Source organism: Pecten maximus, chromosome 7, assembly GCF_902652985.1.
Source record: "Pecten maximus chromosome 7, xPecMax1.1, whole genome shotgun sequence".
Lineage (NCBI taxonomy): Eukaryota > Metazoa > Mollusca > Bivalvia > Pectinida > Pectinidae > Pecten > Pecten maximus.
Window position 1 is genome coordinate 33,169,825 of NC_047021.1, and position 19,552 is coordinate 33,189,376.

At 36.4% G+C, this 19,552-nt stretch overlaps 2 protein-coding genes across 2 annotated transcripts; both read left to right on the plus strand.

Annotated features, from left to right (window-relative positions):
• Window positions 1–1,383: 1,383 nt before the first annotated feature.
• Window positions 1,384–13,153, plus strand: LOC117330633 (transforming growth factor-beta-induced protein ig-h3-like). The gene is made up of 6 exons (XM_033889066.1): window positions 1,384–1,681; window positions 8,234–8,445; window positions 8,960–9,149; window positions 9,774–9,872; window positions 10,358–10,456; window positions 11,790–13,153. The coding sequence occupies exons 1-6, from the start codon at window positions 1,495–1,497 to the stop codon at window positions 11,891–11,893; spliced, it is 891 nt and encodes a 296-aa protein (XP_033744957.1). The 5' UTR covers window positions 1,384–1,494; the 3' UTR covers window positions 11,894–13,153.
• A 1,668-nt stretch (window positions 13,154–14,821) lies between these two features.
• LOC117330634 (transforming growth factor-beta-induced protein ig-h3-like) lies at window positions 14,822–19,485 on the plus strand. The gene is made up of 6 exons (XM_033889067.1): window positions 14,822–15,167; window positions 15,975–16,186; window positions 16,825–17,014; window positions 18,046–18,144; window positions 18,467–18,577; window positions 19,289–19,485. Exons 1-6 carry the CDS (start codon window positions 15,017–15,019, stop codon window positions 19,405–19,407), a joined length of 882 nt encoding a protein of 293 aa, XP_033744958.1. The 5' UTR covers window positions 14,822–15,016; the 3' UTR covers window positions 19,408–19,485.
• Window positions 19,486–19,552: the final 67 nt, after the last annotated feature.

Here is a 19,552-nt window from a genome sequence, read left to right on the forward strand (position 1 = left end):
CGTAACGTGTCCACTAGTATTGACTAAGACCCGTAACGTGTCCACTAGTAATGACTAAGACCCGTAACGTGTCCACTAGTATTGACTAAGACCCGTAACGTGTCCACTAGTAATGACTAAGACCCGTAACGTGTCCACTAGTATTGACTAAGACCCGTAACATGTCCTCTAGTATTGACTAAGACCCGTAATATGTCCACTAGTACTGACTAAGACCCGTAACGTGTCCACTAGTATTGACTAAGACCCAAAACATGTCCACCAGTATTGCCTAATACCCGTAACATGTCCACTAGTATTGACTAAGGACCGTAACTTGTCATCTATTATTTACTAAGACCCGTAACGTGTCCACTAGTACTGACTAAGACCCGTAACGTGTCCTCTATTACTGACTAAGACCCGTAACATGTCCACTAGTACTGACTAAGACCCGTAACGTGTCCACAAGTATGAACTAAGACCCGTTACATGTCCTCTAGTATTGACTAAGACCCGTAATGTGTCCACTAGTACTGACTAAGACCCGTAATGTGTCCACTAGTATTGACTAAGACCCGTAATGTGTCCACTAGTATTGACTAAGACCCGTAACGTATCCTCTATTACTGGCTTAGACCCTTAACGTGTCCTCTAGTATTGACTAAGACCCGTAACGTGTCCACTAGTATTGACTAAGACCCGTAACATGTCCACTAGTATTGACTAAGACCCGTAACGTGTCCACTAGTATTGACTAAGACCCGTAACGTGTCCACTAGTATTGACTAAGACCCGTAACGTGTCCTCTAGTATTGACTAAGACCCGTAACGTGTCCACTAGTATTGACTAAGACCCGTAACGTGTCCACTAGTATTAACTAAGACCCGTAACGTGTCCTCTAGTATTGACTAAGACCCGTAACGTGTCCACTAGTATTGACTAAGACCCGTAACGTGTCCACTAGTATTGACTAAGACCCGTAACGTGTCCACTAGTAATGACTAAGACCCGTAACGTGTCCTCTAGTATTGACTAAGACCCGTAACGTGTCCACTAGTATTGACTAAGACCCGTAACGTGTCCACTAGTATTGACTAAGACCCGTAACGTGTCCTCTAGTATTGACTAAGACCCGTAACGTGTCCTCTAGTATTGACTAAGACCCGTAACGTGTCCACTAGTATTGACTAAGACCCGAAACATGTCCACTAGTATTGACTTAATTGACTAAGACTCGTATGTTGTCCCACAATATGAACTAAAACCAATGTGACATGCAGGTTGACGGCAAACCGCGGGGACTCCCAAGTCATGATTAAAGTAAACACAATGAGGATGGTCGGGAATGTGGACTATCTCGACCTTGGATTGTATATACTTGATAAGTTAAACTACACAGTGTTGTATCCTTGTTAACACTAGATAATTTCTGTTCTAATCTCGGATGATAAACTATTGTCGCTTTACATTGTAGTAAAGCTAGTCATCACGACGTCTCGTTTTATTCCAAAATGGCGATGCACAGCGTGACAAAAGTATTTCTTGTGTGTCTCGTATTTACTGTTTTTTACCCAGAATCCAGTATTGCGTGCTTGGATGGAATGAATATTTTAAAATGTGTTGAATTTTATCAAGGTAAAGCGTTTCTACAATTTGTGAATAGTACTGGACTATGGGGTACACTCCTTCAAAGTAAAGGTAAGTAATACATTATATTTTCTATTTTGTCAAAAGTATACTGTTAATTTTACGCGACAACTTTACTCGACATAGAATACCTAATACATCAATATTTATTTTTAGCCCACCATCATCAGATGGTGGGCTATTCAAATCGCCCTGCGTCCGTGGTCCGTCGTCCGTCCCTCCGTCCGTCCGTCCCTCCGTCCGTCCGTCCGTCCGTCCGTAAACAATTCTTGTTATCGCTAATCCTCAGAAAGTACTGAAGGGATCTTTCTCAAATTGCATATTTAGGTTCCCCTTGGTGCCTAGTTATGCATATTGCATTTTGAGACCAATCGGAAAACAACATGGCCGACAGGCAGCCATCTTGGATTTTGACAATTGAAGTTTGTTATCGCTATTTCTCAGAAAGTACTGAAGGGATCTTTCTCAAATTGCATATGTAGGTTCCCCTTGGTGCCTAGTTATGCATATTGCATTTTGAGACCAATCGGAAAACAACATGGCCGACAGGCAGCCATCTTGGATTTTGACAATTGAAGTTTGTTATCGCTATTTCTCAGAAAGTACAGAAGGGATCTTTCTCAAATTTCATATGTAGGTTCCCCTTGGTGCCTAGTTATGCATATTGTATTTTGAGACCAATCGGAAAACAACATGGCCAACAGGCAGCCATCTTGGATTTTGACAATTGAAGTTTGTTATCGCTATTTCTCAGAAAGCAATGAAGAGATCTTTCTCAAATTTCATATGTAGGTTCCCCTCGGTGCCTAGTTATGCATATCGCATTTTGAGACCAATCGGAAAACAACATGGCCGACAGGCAGCCATCTTGGATTTTGACAATTGAAGTTTGTTATCGCTATTTCTCATAAAGTACTGAAGGGATCTTTCTCAAATTTCATATGTAGGTTCCCTTTGGTGCCTAGTTATGCATATTGCATTTTGAGAACAATCGGAAAACAACATGGCCGACAGGCAGCTATCTTAGATTTATCGCTATTACGGAGATGGTACTGAAAGGATCTTTCTCAAATTTCATTTGTAGGTTCTCCTTGGTGCCTAGTTATGCATATTGCATTTTGAGACGAATCGGAAAACAACATGGCCAGCATGCAGCCATCTTGGATATTGACAATTGAAGTTTGTTACCGCTATTTCTCAGAAAGTATTGAAGGGATCTTTCTCAAATTTCCTATATAGGTTCCCCTTGGTGCCTAGTTATGCATATTGCATTTTGGGACCGATCAGAAAACAACATGGCCGACAGGCAGCCATCTTGGATTTTGACAATTTGAGTTTGTTATCGCTATTTCTGAGGAAGTACTGAAGGGATCTTTCTCAAATTTCATATGAAGGTTCCCTTTGGTGCCTAGTTATGCATATTGCATTTTGAGAACAATCGGAAAACAACATGGCCGACAGGCAGCTATCTTAGATTTTGACAATTGAAGTTTGTTATCGCTATTACGGAGATGGTACTGAAAGGATCTTTCTCAAATTTCATTTGTAGGTTCTCCTTGGTGCCTAGTTATGCATATTGCATTTTGAGACGAATCGGAAAACAACATGGCCGACAGGCAGCCATCTTGGATTTTGACAATTTGAGTTTGTTATCGCTATTTCTGAGGAAGTACTGAAGGGATCTTTCTCAAATTTCATATGCAGGTTCCTCTTTGTTCCTGGTTATGCATATTGCATTTTGAGACTAATTAGAAAACAACATGGCCGACAGGCAGCCATCTTGGATTCTGACAATTAAAGTTTGTTATCGCTATTTCTGTGAAAGTAATGAAGGGATCTTTCTGAAATTTCATATGCAGGTTCCCCTCAGTGCCTAGTTATGCATATTGCATTTTGAGACCAATCGGAAAACAACATGGCCGACAGGCAGCCATCTTGGATTTTGACCATTGGAGTTTGTTATCGCTATTTCTGAGGAAGTACTGAAGGGATCTTTCTCAAATTTCATATGTAGGTTCCCTTGGTGCCTAGTTATGCATATTGCATTTTGGGACCAATCGGAAAACAACATGGCCGACAGGCAGCCATCTTGGATTTTGACAATTCTGAGTTTGTTATCGCTATTTCTGAGGAAGTACTGAAGCGATCTTTCTTAAATTTCATATGCAGGTTCCTGTTTGTTCCTGGTTATGCATATTGCATTTTGAGACTAATTAGAAAACAACATGGCCGACAGGCAGCCATCTTGGATTCTGACATTTAAAGTTTGTTATCGCTATTTCTGTGAAAGTAATGAAAGGATCTTTCTGAAATTTCATATGCAGGTTCCCCTCAGTGCCTAGTTATGCATATTGCATTTTGAGACCAATCGGAAAACAACATGGCCGACAGGCAGCCATCTTGGATTTTGACAATTGAAATTTGTTATCGCTTTTTCTGTGAAAGAACTGAAGGGATCTTTCTCAAATTTCATATGGAGGTTCCCCTTGGTGCCTACTTATGCATATTGCATTTTGAGACCAATCGGAAAATAAAATTGCTGACAGGCAGCCATCTTGGATTTTGACAATTAAAATTTGTTATCGCTATTTCTCAGAAAGTAATGAAGGGATCTTTCTGAAATTACATATGCAGGTTCCCCTCAGTGCCTAGTTATGCATATTGCATTTTGAGACTAATCAGAAAACAACATGGCTGACAGGCAGCCATCTTGGATTTTGACAATTGAAGTTTGTTATCGCTATTTCTGTGAAAGTACTGAAGGGATCTTTTTCAAATTTCATATGTAGGTTCCCCTCAGTGCCTAGCTTTGCATACTGGGACCAATACGAAAACAACATGGCCGACAGACAGCCATTATAGCTAAATCTTAAATTCTATATATAGGTTCCCCTTGTTTGAATAGTACTCGAGGGCTGTTTCTGAATTTACACAGATAAGTAAGACTTAGAGGAAGGGAAAAGTAGGGAAAAGATCAATCTGACATGGAACCTATAAAGATCATTCAATGGTGGGCGCCAAGATCCCTCTGGGATCTCTTGTTATCTAATACTATGATGTCGTGTGCCAAAGGAACGGAAAAACACAATTTGTCACGGTACCACGCCATCACAGTAGACTAACCAGTCCATAAACACTTAAAGCTAAATGTCAAGCGAGAGAGACAAGAACTTTATCAAATCTATAAAATTTACCCGCAGTGAGGTGCTTTGTCAAGTGAGGTTTTAGGGGAAAGGAAGTGTGGTACAGAGAACATATCAAAAGCCCCAAGCAGCGAACAGGAAAATACATCAAAATCCGCAGGGGGTACCACATTAGTAGCCTCTTTTGAAAGATAATGCAGTGAGTGTCGGAAAATGTATTTTTCTATTTCTCGACTATCTGGCTGTCAAAGTACAGAGTTAACGGAAATATTTTTGTTAAATGGACAATGTTACACACTGAAGCTGTGCATACATGTAACCCCGTTATCGGGATAGATAATATTTTGAAGTCTATTTAATCCTGCGATAAAAATAGTAACAGTTGGAGCGCATGTCTCCTACAGATATATCACACATAACGATCAAAATAAGTTTAACAATGTCATTTTGGTAAACTGGAATACTTCTCACCAACCAGAAGTTGAACGAAATTAAGAGGGTATATTTCGACCAGGTTCAGACTCGTTGGATTGCGACAGCACCACAATATTTACGTTTAGCTTAACAGAGTTGTTCTTGAAGTTTTTGAATTTTGAAGCATAGAACCAGGCAATGTTATAAGAAAGCTTCCTCGAAACTATACTGTAGATTCACAATCTTTCCTTCAATTTCTCCTGCAAAAGGTAGGGCTTCTAGCAATGTTGATTTCCCATAGGGGTCGGCCTCTGACGAAGATCATCTTATACAGTACCGTTCTCACAATAAGAGATAGGTGTGTAGGTGCGGCTGAGATGTTGTCTTTAAGAGAGAAATAAAAACCAAGAAATCTGCTAGAAACATACGACTTCCCAAGCACAATTGGTTGCTTGATGTTTTACAAGCAGATGGCAATAACTTAACTGGTGATCAAGAGATTGCCATGTGTGGGAAGTGTTTCAAGAATTATCAGAATGCCGCCACCTGAAGATGAAGACGTTGCTGTTGATGATGACGTGGCGAAACATCCCATTATTATCCATAGAAAATCTATATTATGGCCAGTCTGCCCACGCCAAATACAAAGTATGTGTGAATAGTTTCAATCAAAATTCAACCATTTTGCCTAAGCGCACAAAACACAAACTCATCTTTCATTACAAACTGAGTCTGATGTCCTTGGTCCTCACGTATTTGTCCCACAGGGAAAGATATTAACCCATACGTTTAAATGCGCACTGTTGAAAGAGAAATGTTGACTTCCCGGATACCTTCCAGATCAAAAGAACTCATCAATGATCTTTTGGAGATATTACGTATGCTATTAATGCAAGAGTTTGCCTTTACTCTGTGTTTCTCCTCTCTTGATGATGCAGATTGTAAACCTGAACAGCCTGGATAAGAGCACAGTTTCTAGAATTTTTTCATATTGTTTTCCCTCTATTGACACTGGTATTTATACCCGAAACCACGAGGATGCACTGCTGTTTTAAAGTGAAGACGGACACAACCTGGGAACAGTGTTCAACTTTTTTTAAACATGTCAGTTTCAAGTATACCGAAAACATTTCATTTCATAGTCTACGAAGCATGTTTGGCAAGCGAACGACTTCATACTTGCCGATACATATATCTTCATTCCTAAGAGTTCTGATCAGAAGCCTAAGAAAATCTATTGTGGCCAGAAGACTCGGAACTATTTTAATGTTATAATCATAACCCTGCCTAACGGTTACATTCTAGACTCGGTAGAATCCTTTACTGGTAGCGAAAATGATGCGGAGGTTTAGGGATGTTTTGCTAGATTTGGAATCACGTGGTTTGATAACAAAGATGCCGTCTTATTTAAAACCTTGGCAGACTCAATATGACGATCTACAAGCTAAATATTATATACCTATAACTAAATCCAGAGGGGTATTGGAGTCATATCACACACAATTCAAGCAATGACTGTTTTTCAAAACATAACTTGCCTTCAATTATTTCATTGATGTCATCGGGGTACTATTAGAATAGTAACAGACTGTCTCAATGGAACACCAGAGCGAGACGCAAATGATAGGGCACTGGTTGACAAAGTGAAAGCGTGCCTTAGTGTTTGCAACACCTCACCTCAGCGTATGAAAGATAAGCCAGATCTTACCAAAAGGGCCAAGTCACTATATGTCAAACTAAATGCGACTGCGGATAATTGTGACTTTCCAAATTTACATATGGAATACCTTCGGAAAATATCCTGTGGCACATACCAAATATTACTGGCAGCTGGCTACATTAGTGAGCACGTCAGTGATGATGGTGACTATGAGATCAGGATCTATCGGTACTCACTGGACATTGTACGATGTCATATCTACTTGAGGCATATGAGCAGTTTAAAGTACAATTTACAATGTTTGGATAATTCCATAAAGGATTTTTATTGCTAGTGTCCTTCTGGACGGATAACCCTGGGGCATGTGCCAACGTAGCCTGAATTCAGTTGCATTTTGAATACAGTAACCCTTTGAATGCAAAAGTCAAAAGGTTTAAGATAAACCTCAAGTTTTGTAGATTTTGCTACCAACCGTCATCTTCTAGGTATTAGGTATGGTCGACTGGGAAAATAAGAACTACGATCCCAGATTTGGTTGTTTAATGTTTAAACCAACATAAAATCATGTAGCGTTCTTGTCAGAAAATTGATCCAAAAGTTGCAAGAACATTTAATATTTGTGGTTATCAAGGAACATTAGTTGATTATTAGTGTAGGTGTCAGGCCCTGTGTACTAATGAAACCAAGTATAGACATTTTATTCAGTTTTCAATTTACAATGTTTCAATTCAAAACAGATTTTACCCTATGCTTCTACATGTATATCTACTATAAATTACACAGCAATTTTTGTTAATTTATCAAATCCTGTTTTGAGATGTTTTTCAGCACTTTCAGCAATTGATTGCAAGAGAAAGTTGTAATTTCGACCTTCAGAAAATTTCGCTGAATATAAAAAGAGCATGTTGTTACTCAAAATCCATCACATTTTTATCTCCCGTTCCTAATGTATTCAAAATTGTAACTTTTTGCTTTGCATATATATCTAACATGTTATTATCAGCATGTTTATGTTTAGTTTTCTATAAAAAATGAAGTATTGAAATTGTAGCATTTTCCCCAAAAGCCATACACTTTTTTCATTTTTGGCAAAAAAGGGGCGCTTTATTCTTGCGAATGTACATGTTTGGACTTCAATGCTTATTTGTAAACGTAGGACTTCGGAGACTACCAGTAGCACATCAAAGCTATTGTATTTGCTCCTAAGGCTATTTTAAAACCCCCTTTGAATATTTATTTTGATCCATTTTCTTTCAATGGCGTGTCCTTTATGACGAAACAGCGGTATCTACTATAAGTACCAAAGTAAACATATTTTCCCTTTTGTGCATTTCATCCTATACTATATTCACATTGAACCCTTCAATCATTGCCATGTTGTTTCAGACACAACGATATTGCTACCGAGTAGTGTCGCCTTTGGTCACCTGCCAGAGAAAGTGACGTCTGACAACAACACCATGAGAGAGATTCTGCTCTACCATATCTTACCTAAGTCAATCAACACTACTGCATTGGTCAACGAACAGTTGTTGCCGTCCAGCACACCTGGTAGACTGTCTGTCCGATTTAATAGATACTCTAAAGGAAACAAAACAGTGAGTCAATCACCAAGATTTGATTTGATTTCCGTTTTTAGTAATGTTTTATGCCACATGGTCTGCAAACAAATGACGCTATTGCGTGCTATAGACACATGTGCGAATAACGCCATATTATATTCTCTATATGTTATCCGCATGAGCTAGTTCCTTTGTTTTGTTCTTTAGAAACATGAATTTTTCGCATGCTTTGTCAACAATATCATGTCAAAAGCAATGCGCATGGTTAGCCATGACACATACCAACAATGAGTCAAGCTACTTCTGTTTAATTGCACCAGAGGTGTGGTTCATAGGCTTGTAAAATATCACTGGATTTACTATTTAGATGACCCTTTTCATAAGCGGCAATTTTACGATAACATTATTTTTACGTTCTCTTTCAGCACATAATTAAATAGGTATATGAGGGGAGGGGAGAGTGTCGGGGTTGATGGGGATGGGGTTGGGGGGTCATAATGATAACCTACGGTGACGTAAGATTTAAAACAAGAGATATAAACCATTGCAGGTGATAACGTCATCAGGGGGAGTAATCCTACGGAGTAACGAGAACGCTACGAATGGCGTAATCAACCTAGTAGACCGTGTCATGTACCCGCCACCTACCGGCAGTCTGTACGAATACGTAGCTAACACGGCGTCGTATCAAACTCTTCTGCTTTTGGCGGCGAAGGCTCGACTTCTCGACACCCTTAAAGGTAACGACGCCATGCATGAAATCGTCACTTCTCAAGTCGGCCAAATAAAGACAAAAAGTTAAATATCTTGACAAATTTAAGGCCTCAAAGTCATTTTTGATGCATTTTTATTTTTGGTGAGCAACAATTTTACTTACATATGTACAACAATAACCATATCAATTTTTAAATGTCATGTTGCACAGTGTTCATTTTAGACGCTGTTTTACTGTCATCGTGGTTATTTTCGCGATTTCGATATGTAACTATACGCGTTGGGATTATTTTCGCGATTGATCCACCTTCGTTTGTAGTTCGAGATTATGCAAATTGATATCAAAATAATACGCGTGGGGGGAATTTTCGCGATCAAAAGGACTCCGTGTAATTAGCGTAAATCAGCTATTTCTGTTCACATATTAACCTGGCTGTTTCGTTAAACGTATCAAAAGAATGAATTAATCATTTGTTTTCTTCAGAACACACGTTTTCTTTGTTTTTTACCGTAGACGTAAGATATTTGGCGTACTATACCTGAAAACTACAAAATGTTTTCATAGCTCAAGAAATATCTTACACGCCAGAACGGCGTAGATGATATGACCACTTAAGATGATGTTAACAGTAACTTAACTCCTATTTCAGAGGGTACCTACACACTGTTTGCCCCCAATGACGACGCATTTTCCAAGTTACCATCCGGTGCTGTAGCTAATTTACTCAAAGACATACCTAAGCTGAAGAGTAAGTCGGATAACCTGTTATCTTAACTTGATTGAGATACAACAAAGAATAGTTGTATCATTCAATCAACGATCGACCTGTTTCAGAAAATCTTTGTTGACTGCTGAAACACTGCTTACGGTACACGTGACACATGATCAATAAGGATGCATCAATCATATTGGTTAATCATTTTCCCTAAAACAATTACTGAAAACGTACACATTTTGGAGCACTCAAATTATAGTACATTTGCAAATTTTGATAGAACAACACAATGATAAATTAGTGCACCAATATTTTTCATTATAAATATTAGTAAATGTTATAAGCACAATACTGACCTTATGCAATGCGTCCAACTCGAAAAGCGTTAAATAAGATTTCTGCTAAATATAATAAATCAAATTTTAACCTTTGGTATCTATACATCATATTTTATATAAAGATCTTTTTATATTTGATCTCTATGGTTTCCCCGTCCTTACATATGTTTACCATTTCAGCGGTATTAGAAAATCACATTGTTCCGGCCACTCTCTACACTGCTGGACTTAAAGTGGTTGGAACAGGAAAGACATTGAGTGGGGTCGATTTTAACTCAAGTATGTATTAAAGAATTTTATTCCAATATATTATGGTCACCATCGTCGGATGCCCACAGATGATTGCACTACGCTACGTTAATATCAAATGGTTTAATCTGTTTCTCCCTAAACTGAAATTCCAGGTAAACATAGAAGTCTATTGTCTCTCTCATCCATTTATTTCAAAATCCAGGTTAATACAAGTAATACATGTAGATATGTGTAGCACTACAAACAGTTCACTTTAAAGTTATACCTTGAGATGTGAATATTTCAAACATTCTACACTTTTTGCACGAAGATAGTTCCATTAGTTTATAAACACTTTTAATTATTTATTTATCTTTCTTTCTCTCTATCAACTGATTTATTCAGAAATAGACACCTTGATTTACCTGTACATGTAACAGGTAACTTAAATGTTAAAACAACACTCCACCAATATTGTTTACCTATATTTATAAGTTTTTGGGACAACCAGGATATATAAGTTTTCGGAGAAACATGATGACACCAATTAAATGTATCGTGTAACGTAGTGCAATCAATCGTGGGTATCCGACGATGAGTTGTCACTAGATAACACCTTTCACATGCGTCACATCAAGTTGTTCTATGGCTTTTTTAAAAACAATCTTTTCTGTTACCTCCATATTCTGTTCGGTGATGACATACAAATCATACGCTGTGTGTCTTTTGTAAAATCCTTTAAGATTGCAGTTGGTAGCCATTGCTTGTTGACTCTAGTCCCCGATACTTGGCGTAACCTGGTTGTAACGTTTTAATTCGTTTAAATAATGACACGGTTCAGAATACATGTACTCGACGTACATTTTAAATCCACATTTCGTTCGCCTCCTAAATATCAACACCTTAGATCCTTAGCATCACTAGCGAATCCTAGAATGAAGAATCTGATTATGTTGCAGTGTAATTAATTATCGGACTCAAGATTGTATTGAAGTATCACATATCCTTAGAACAACCCTTCGATATGATTTATAGAATGGTCACGGGCTATTAGTTTTGTCTCGCAATATACTGTCCCGTTTAGCCGGTATTTCGTTATATGTGGAGTTTAGTGTAACACTGTGCATACACATCCTTCATTAAGCTATTGGCATTTAAATGCTTGGTATTGTTTTGTCAATGGATAATTATAATTATAACATTATCAATATAATCAAGTATGCACTATGTAATTTTAAAATGTGTTTAGGTATTTTCATGTATAAAAAGTACATGTAGTGAATTGAATGACTTTAATGATGACAAATTATTAGAAATGAAATAATTTAGATACATGTATCTAAATGACATTTCTCACACTTTTGTATTATATTTGTTGTAGATTCGACGACAGTGACATTTAAGACTGTCAAAGCAACCATCGTATCAGCAGATAGGTCTGCTACCAATGGCGTTATTCACGAAATCGACTCAGTTTTGATGTAGATCGTCAATGACGTCATTAAAGATGACGTAACACTGGAAATTGTACTTGAATATTCGCAGTAGATTATGTCCATATTCCACGATTATTTGTAAACATTTCAGTTTCATATCATTTAATACCTTCAGCGTGTTTATGTTGTAAATCATTAACGTTCCTCAAAGAAATTCCTTCACATAAAATATTCCACTGAAAAGCGTGTATTGATTTATAGGGGAAACCTGAGCAATGGAAGTTTCCTGAATGTAAGGGAAATTTAAGTTCAAGAATATCATTAAGGAATAATGATGAAACCGACATCTGGACTATTTATTATAAGAGTACTGATATATGCCCTATATATTGAATTTCATATCCTTCCTTTCTTATTACGTGAAAAACTATTTATTGCAATTTGCGATGTGCAGCGAAAATTTAAGATCTTGCAGTGAAAATAAGGTTTTTCGTTTTTTTACCAGTCAGAGCAAGCCTTTGTATTCACCTCATTAAAATTTGCCGATTTTTCCAATCGAAGCGAAGATACATAAATGGGTTATTTTGCTGTATTTCTGAAATATTCAGACTAGTTTATGACAAAATACTCACTTGACGTTTCATGCACAGATTCTCCGAAAACAGCAAATTAACATGGAGTAACGTCACAAGGAGACATCGTCATGAATTGTATTACTGATTTCCGCACATTTTGACACTATTGATTTTTCGCACTCGTGAAAATATCGATATTCTGTCATACTCGTGAAATGTATATGAAAATAAATGTTATATTCAACGGCAAACCATTTAATATCCACTATATATTGGTATTGACGTCATAAGAGATGACGTCGACAGAGTTCTTGTGATAATATAAGAATCATTTCTACATTTTGGTATACGATCATACCCATTAGCTTGACAGGAATGTTGGTATACAACAATACCTATTTGTTTGAGCGATGTTGGTGTGCTTTAGTGTATAATATATATTTCATTCAATAATAATGCCGATTGAACGCTGATGTTCATAATTACTGAATATTTCGAAATGTTAGCAATTTACATATAGATTTATGCAATAGAAGTAAGAATGTTTTAGATGTTCAACGTGTTGGAAAGAAATGTTTATGTCTACAATGCTTTTGTATATTTAATCCATGCTTGTGAAATAAATATAATTCATATTTCAGAGAATGTTAGTCGTATATAACGTTGTCATTATTATATGTACGTCACGTTTATGACGTCATTTATGTAGAAATGCAATAAATGTTAATTGATTACATAAATTTCAAAATTGAAAACTTATTTTTAGTAAGACTTATTGGAATAAATAAACCTTAAGTTAGTAAAATGGTCTGTGATATTTTAAAGAAAGTGATTATGAAGGAACTTTGAACGGTATAGACATTCAGCAAAATCTTTGCGTATCAGCATTTTATAGGAATTGATACAAATGTCCTGTGTCTTATAACGCATGTATAGATAGTTTAGACATTAAATCTTATTTCAATCATTTGCTATTTTCTTTACCATTTTGTTTGTTCTGTAAATTGTTAATGTACTAATTTTTACTTACTTTTAATATTTCGCCTCATCATCATTTGTTTCCAAATAAACACAATTATTTGCCATATCGATAGTATTTGCCATATCGACAGTATTTGCCATATCGATAGTATTTGCCATATCGACAGTATTTGCCATATCGATAGTATTTGCCATATCGACATTATTTACAATAGAAATGACATATAAACACTGTAATTAGCGTTATCATAATTTAGTTTAATAATTAATATGCGTCAGGTGCGAAAATAGGATAACCGCTAAACTATGTAGATTTCTACGGCAGCGTATTAGGGCCACTATCAAAAAAAATATTAAATCGTACGTACGATTTACTAATTCGTACGTACGAATTAGCAGAGACATATAAAGATTTTTCATGTGTGTATTTTTGAGAACTATTAGATGATTAGTGCTCATATTATTCAAGTGCAAGGCAAAGTATACATTGAAGATGATGACTAATGCAGACCCTTACTGAATTCCAATACAATAAAAACAGCCTTATTCGGTAAATATAATCTGTCACGGAACATATTAGGTCTCCGAGATTATAATGTGAACGCCGCTTTTATGCATGAAAAAATATCTTTTGCACTTGTAAATCAGAGTCTTGATTACGACTTTCCGCATACTAGTTCATATATATATATTCATCATAGTACAGCTACGACAGGAAATTCAATTGTTTACTTTCGGATCACCAACATATAGTGCATATGATACATTGTGTTAACTATTTGATATATAACATAGTACCACACTTCCGATTGGGCGCCAAAGATCGTGAGTTAGAGGCCCGGTCAGGGCACGAGTCATAAAGATGTGTTCATTCGTCAGTTGTGTTACTATGCTATATATATAATATTACGTTAGGAGTATAATATCATAAGGAATTATACAGGTGTGACTGTACATTGAATTATCTACCATACAATGGGTAATTCAACCGTCATGTATTGTCGACCTCAATCCAACTATGTACAAATTGTCCGATTTTCAGTCATGCAATGATCGAAATATGTATTTATAAAATACAGTCGGAATCAAGCAATGCATTGCGTATTCCAATTAATAATTTTTTTTTGCTTATCATACTAATAGGTATGTAGGCTGGAAGTGCTAGTATATAAGGCTATTTATAAAAGTACAACGTTGGCATAACGAATCCACAAACAATAGTTTCCTTACCGTACACGCAGGTTTTTCTGTTTTATCTGAAATAGAGAAGAGGAAAACATTTTAATGTTATTGCTCTCTTCAAATAAGATATGTTATATGGTGACGACAATTTTCGAGAATACCTAATTAACGAAAGATAACAAGGTCAGAAACATTTTACTCGTATATGTTAAGTTGTAGCTAATTCAATAAACGCCGCATTCTTATCTATTGTCTTCACCAACGTGACTGATCATGTGGCCTAAATACTGACCACATGTGACAGAAATACACGTATGTTTCACCAGACAGTCAAACTCGTATCTAGGTTGGACACGTGCGAAATCACGTCACAACATTGTACAAGAAGCACAACCTGACCGAATTTCTTGGACAGAAGAAGAAATAAATCCATAATGAACGGACCATGTATTCTCGGACTTGTGTTACTCTGCGGGAGTGGGTTAGCCGAGGAAAATGTTTTGATGACAGCTGTAAGGCTGGGAGGTAAAACCCTGGGAACGTTAGTACAGAGCACTAATTTGACGGGCACGCTCAGTGGAACAGGTAGTTTTTTGATGATTTATAATTTTCCTCATAATAAGATTATGTAAGGATTTTTTCTTATTATATTATGTGTTAATATTCAGCAGAGTAGAAAAGAAACACTTTATACATCAGTGGACGGCATTGTGTACACTTCATCATACACTACACTTATTGTTATAATAATAAGTAATACAATGTTCATTTCAACTGTATTAAAATGCAAAGATGAAATATCATGAAGAGACCTGAAAATTTGAACTTTTGTCAGAGAGGATAAGAGTATTCTGCTTCATCGATGACGTCCATCACGTTTACATGGCGGGTGTTGTCGATGAAGCAGAAGACGCTTACTTTTCCGGAGCACCAGGTCTTATTTTCCTCGTACTTTTCAAAGGATACATGTTTATTCTGTTCATGTATAAAGCAGTTTTATCAACTTTGAGTTTGAATTATGGTCTCGTTTACACGGCGACAGTTATATTAAAAACATTATATCAATTTAGCTGGTGTTATTTCAGTAATAATTATGAACAAGATTTGTAAACATGTTGATATTTTGTTTCATATTGTGTTCCAGCCTGTGTCTTAATGCAGACGAATTTATCTGCCATATGCCAATTCGCAATAGCTTAATAAGTCAATGAATCCGCGTTTAACATTATGTATGCATTCTCTTTTTTTAATACTATTCATTTTCTAAGCTTTTGTTTAATCAATTTCATTGTCTTTTTCATGAGACAATATGCATATCTATTCTTTACATTCAACATCCTGCATCAGATTGAAAATCTCTCCTCGTATAATTCAAGATCTTTGTTGCTTCAGGACCGTTCACATTATTTGCTCCTGTGGACAAAGCATTCAAAGCTCTTAACCAGAGTGTCCTCGAAAAACTGTCAGGCGACAAGGAGCTGTTGACCAGGGTATTGTCGTATCACGTGGTCAGCGGGAATGTCACTTCCGGTCAGCTGAAAAACGACATGGTCGTCGATACGGTGGAGGGGACATCAAAACTCAGGACCAACATCTACGGTTCAGTGAGTTGACTCTATTGCAGGCTTTTTAAATCAGTCTACTGTAAAACACGAATAATTCAATGGTCGTTATTTCGCAGTTTCACAGTTTCGTGGTACAAACTTCAGTGAAACCCTCACATCACACAAAATGAGCAAAATATTTCAACTAAATCCGCTGTTTTTATTGTTGTAGTTCCTTATCAATCACGCGTTTTATACACAACATACATATTGCAATAAGTATTCTCTATGAGTCTATAAAATACGTTTGAATGTGTCTTACGTTTTTAAGGTTGAAGATGAAACATCGTACCAGTAACTGGACCTCAATCAACTACATATACATACATGCTTATAAAATCATTACGGGAAAGCAAAAGAATTAACAGAATTTGTGATAAATCCTGAAACTACAAAAATAACCCTGTAAAATGCAATTACGCTGTACGTACGATAATTGATATATTTACAGGTATACATGGATGGTTATATGTCTAGGAACGCATGCTAACTACATTGTATAACTAGTCAAACCAACAAAATAAATAAACATATGTCAGGTATAAATTAACGAACAGACAATCTGATAGGACAATTACCAGCACAAATACAATGTAACAACAAACAAAAATGTTTTTGTTGATATTTACCTGTAACAGAAGGTGACGGTAGACGGGGCGAATGTGATACTACCTGACCAATTTGCCACTAACGGTGTCGTCCATATGATAGATAGAGTGCTTTACCCACTCCCCACACAAAACCTCTTGACGTACGTCGCGGGCACGCCGTCATTGTCACAACTCGTCTACGCCGTGTCCATGGGAGACCTAATAGACTTCTTCAAAGGTATGGAACATACATTTCTCTTACCCTGGACGGGGATATCCATAATGTTAACGGTGTGAGATGTCTCAACCCACGCGGTAAGATTTGTAAGCTGCTAAACACTCGGCAAACTTCGTGTTTGACAACTTAGAATTCTTCCCCTCGAGTTGAGATCCCTCTGTCTCACTTCCAGGGAACAACAAACCAATTGAAGAAATAGATTTTTGAAACAGCCCCTGTGTATAGAAAGTTGAGCCAAGGATAAAATGTCTAGCAGCCACTGATTGGTCAGTATGTTATGAAGCGAGAAAATAGATATGTAGCCTGATATGTAACTATCAATAAGAAATGTTGATATTAATTTCGCAAGTCCGATTGACTTTTTTCCCAAAAGTTTAGGTAATAATAATTAACAGGTAAACATTTAAGATTTTTGAGAATTTTTACTGCGAAATTCACCCATTTTCAAAATGGCTACCCTGGAGAAAATTTGAGCTGAAGGACCCAACTTTTTTTTTTATTAGGTGTTATATCAGACCCTAAACTTTTGTTATAAACCATAATTGTCATATTGAATTAAAGAATTTGAATGAAATACTCCAAAACGTTAACACTAAAGTCTATGGGAAAACAATTGGTTGGTTGGTCTCTTCCAGGGGTGTGAAAGAGTCTATTAATCTCCCATTGCCTCTATGTTATTATGAGTTGTTTTCACATGACTATAGCTAAATCAAAGACCACAATTATGACAATTATATCGCGTCATACGTAGCTATTTTAACCTACTTTACTCTAACGCTTCGCACGTCGCTTCAGATAATTAAATAACATGTACAAAGTGTATAATGAAAAAAAGTAGATAATGATAACAAAAAGAAGAAAACTATTGCATCTAGTTTTTCCAGCAATACTGGAGCATTTCAAAAATGTATTTATTTGATTTTAATATTTAGGCATTATTTGCAAAGTTATAAAAAAACAAAAGTTATAAATATATTGTTATGATATTGAAAAACAATACCAACGTACAGTTTAATGCTATACTGTGACAGGCGGACCCTTTACCTTATTTGCACCCACGGATGAAGCGTTTGGTAGACTACCACCTGGGCTTCTAAGCAATCTCCTGTTGAATAAGACGGCACTAAACAGTGAGTAGGCCACCAGCTACAACCCCCTAAATAATCATAATGATAAAACAAAAACAAAAACAAAACAAAAACAAAAAAACAAAAAACGGTTGACTCCTTTCTGCAGATTATGGAAAATGATGTACAAGGCAACTGAGAAAATATATTTCAGAAATTATTCTTCATCATAAAAGTGCAATATGCAGTCTTTGTGGAAACTTAATGAATTGTAAGGCAGAAATCACTGACGACTCTTGAATATGAAGGACGGAAAAGCTGTATAATACAGTCTTATTTCTTTTTTTCAAGCACTTCATAACCTTTCGCTGGTTTCTTTTGGTAGATGTGTTGGAGTACCACGTCATCCTAGGGACTGTCTACAGTGCTGGTCTGAGTGACAACCAACGAGTCCAGGCTGCTAACAATCAGGACCTCACTGTCAAGATCGAAGGAGGTACGTCTATTGAGGGTTCAGTCAAATTCCATTGATCCAGGATTCTCTTCCCCTCCAAATATTACTAACTCTGCAGCCTTTCTGTTGTTTCCATACATATGACCCTGGAAACCTCACAAGAAGCTTACTGTTAGCCTTATGCTAACCTTACTTATTAGCTGAATCACAGTTTAGGGTATATGGTACTTCTCCCCTTTATAATAGTTGTTTTCGAAAATCTACAATTGTTATAGTATTCAATCTTGTAGGATGAAAGTAATAAAACATGCTTGATTAGTGAGGTTAGAGACGTATACAAAATACATTTTGTCTGTTAAAGTGAAAGGGATGTGCTAAAAGACATTTCTACTTGGTCATTACTCAAATAACAGGTCAAAAGTATATCGGAATAATTAATTAGTTATAAATTAGCGAATATTTTCTTATCGTGAAAATTAAAATACATTTATTAATAGATAAATAATTAATCAAGACTCCCACTTTATGTTGATAGGTACACTTAACGTGGAAATTGACTGATAGCTAAATCAAGCTAATGTATTTTCTGGCACAACTTGCATGATAAATCTTATCATAAATTGGACTCTAAATAATGTTCAAAACAGTTGATGTTCATATATCATTTGTAATATTTCATTTTAAAATATCTAGTTAGATATACAACATAATCACCAGTATTATAATTTGATAAATGTAATTTGTTTCCCTCAGAAAACGTCATAATAAACGACGCCAAAGTAACCACTGCTGACGTCACTGTGACGAATGGAGTGATCCACATCATCGATACGGTCCTTCTGCCGCCATCCGTAGCCGCAGGATACAGCTGATAAAAGTTAATTTTCCCGACTGTAAATATGTAAATATATTATACTAACTATTGTAAATAAAAACTAACATAAGTTTAACCTTTGTTACATTCTTTGAGATTTTTTAATCTGGCCGAATTATATTTTCCACATTTCCCCTTTTGAT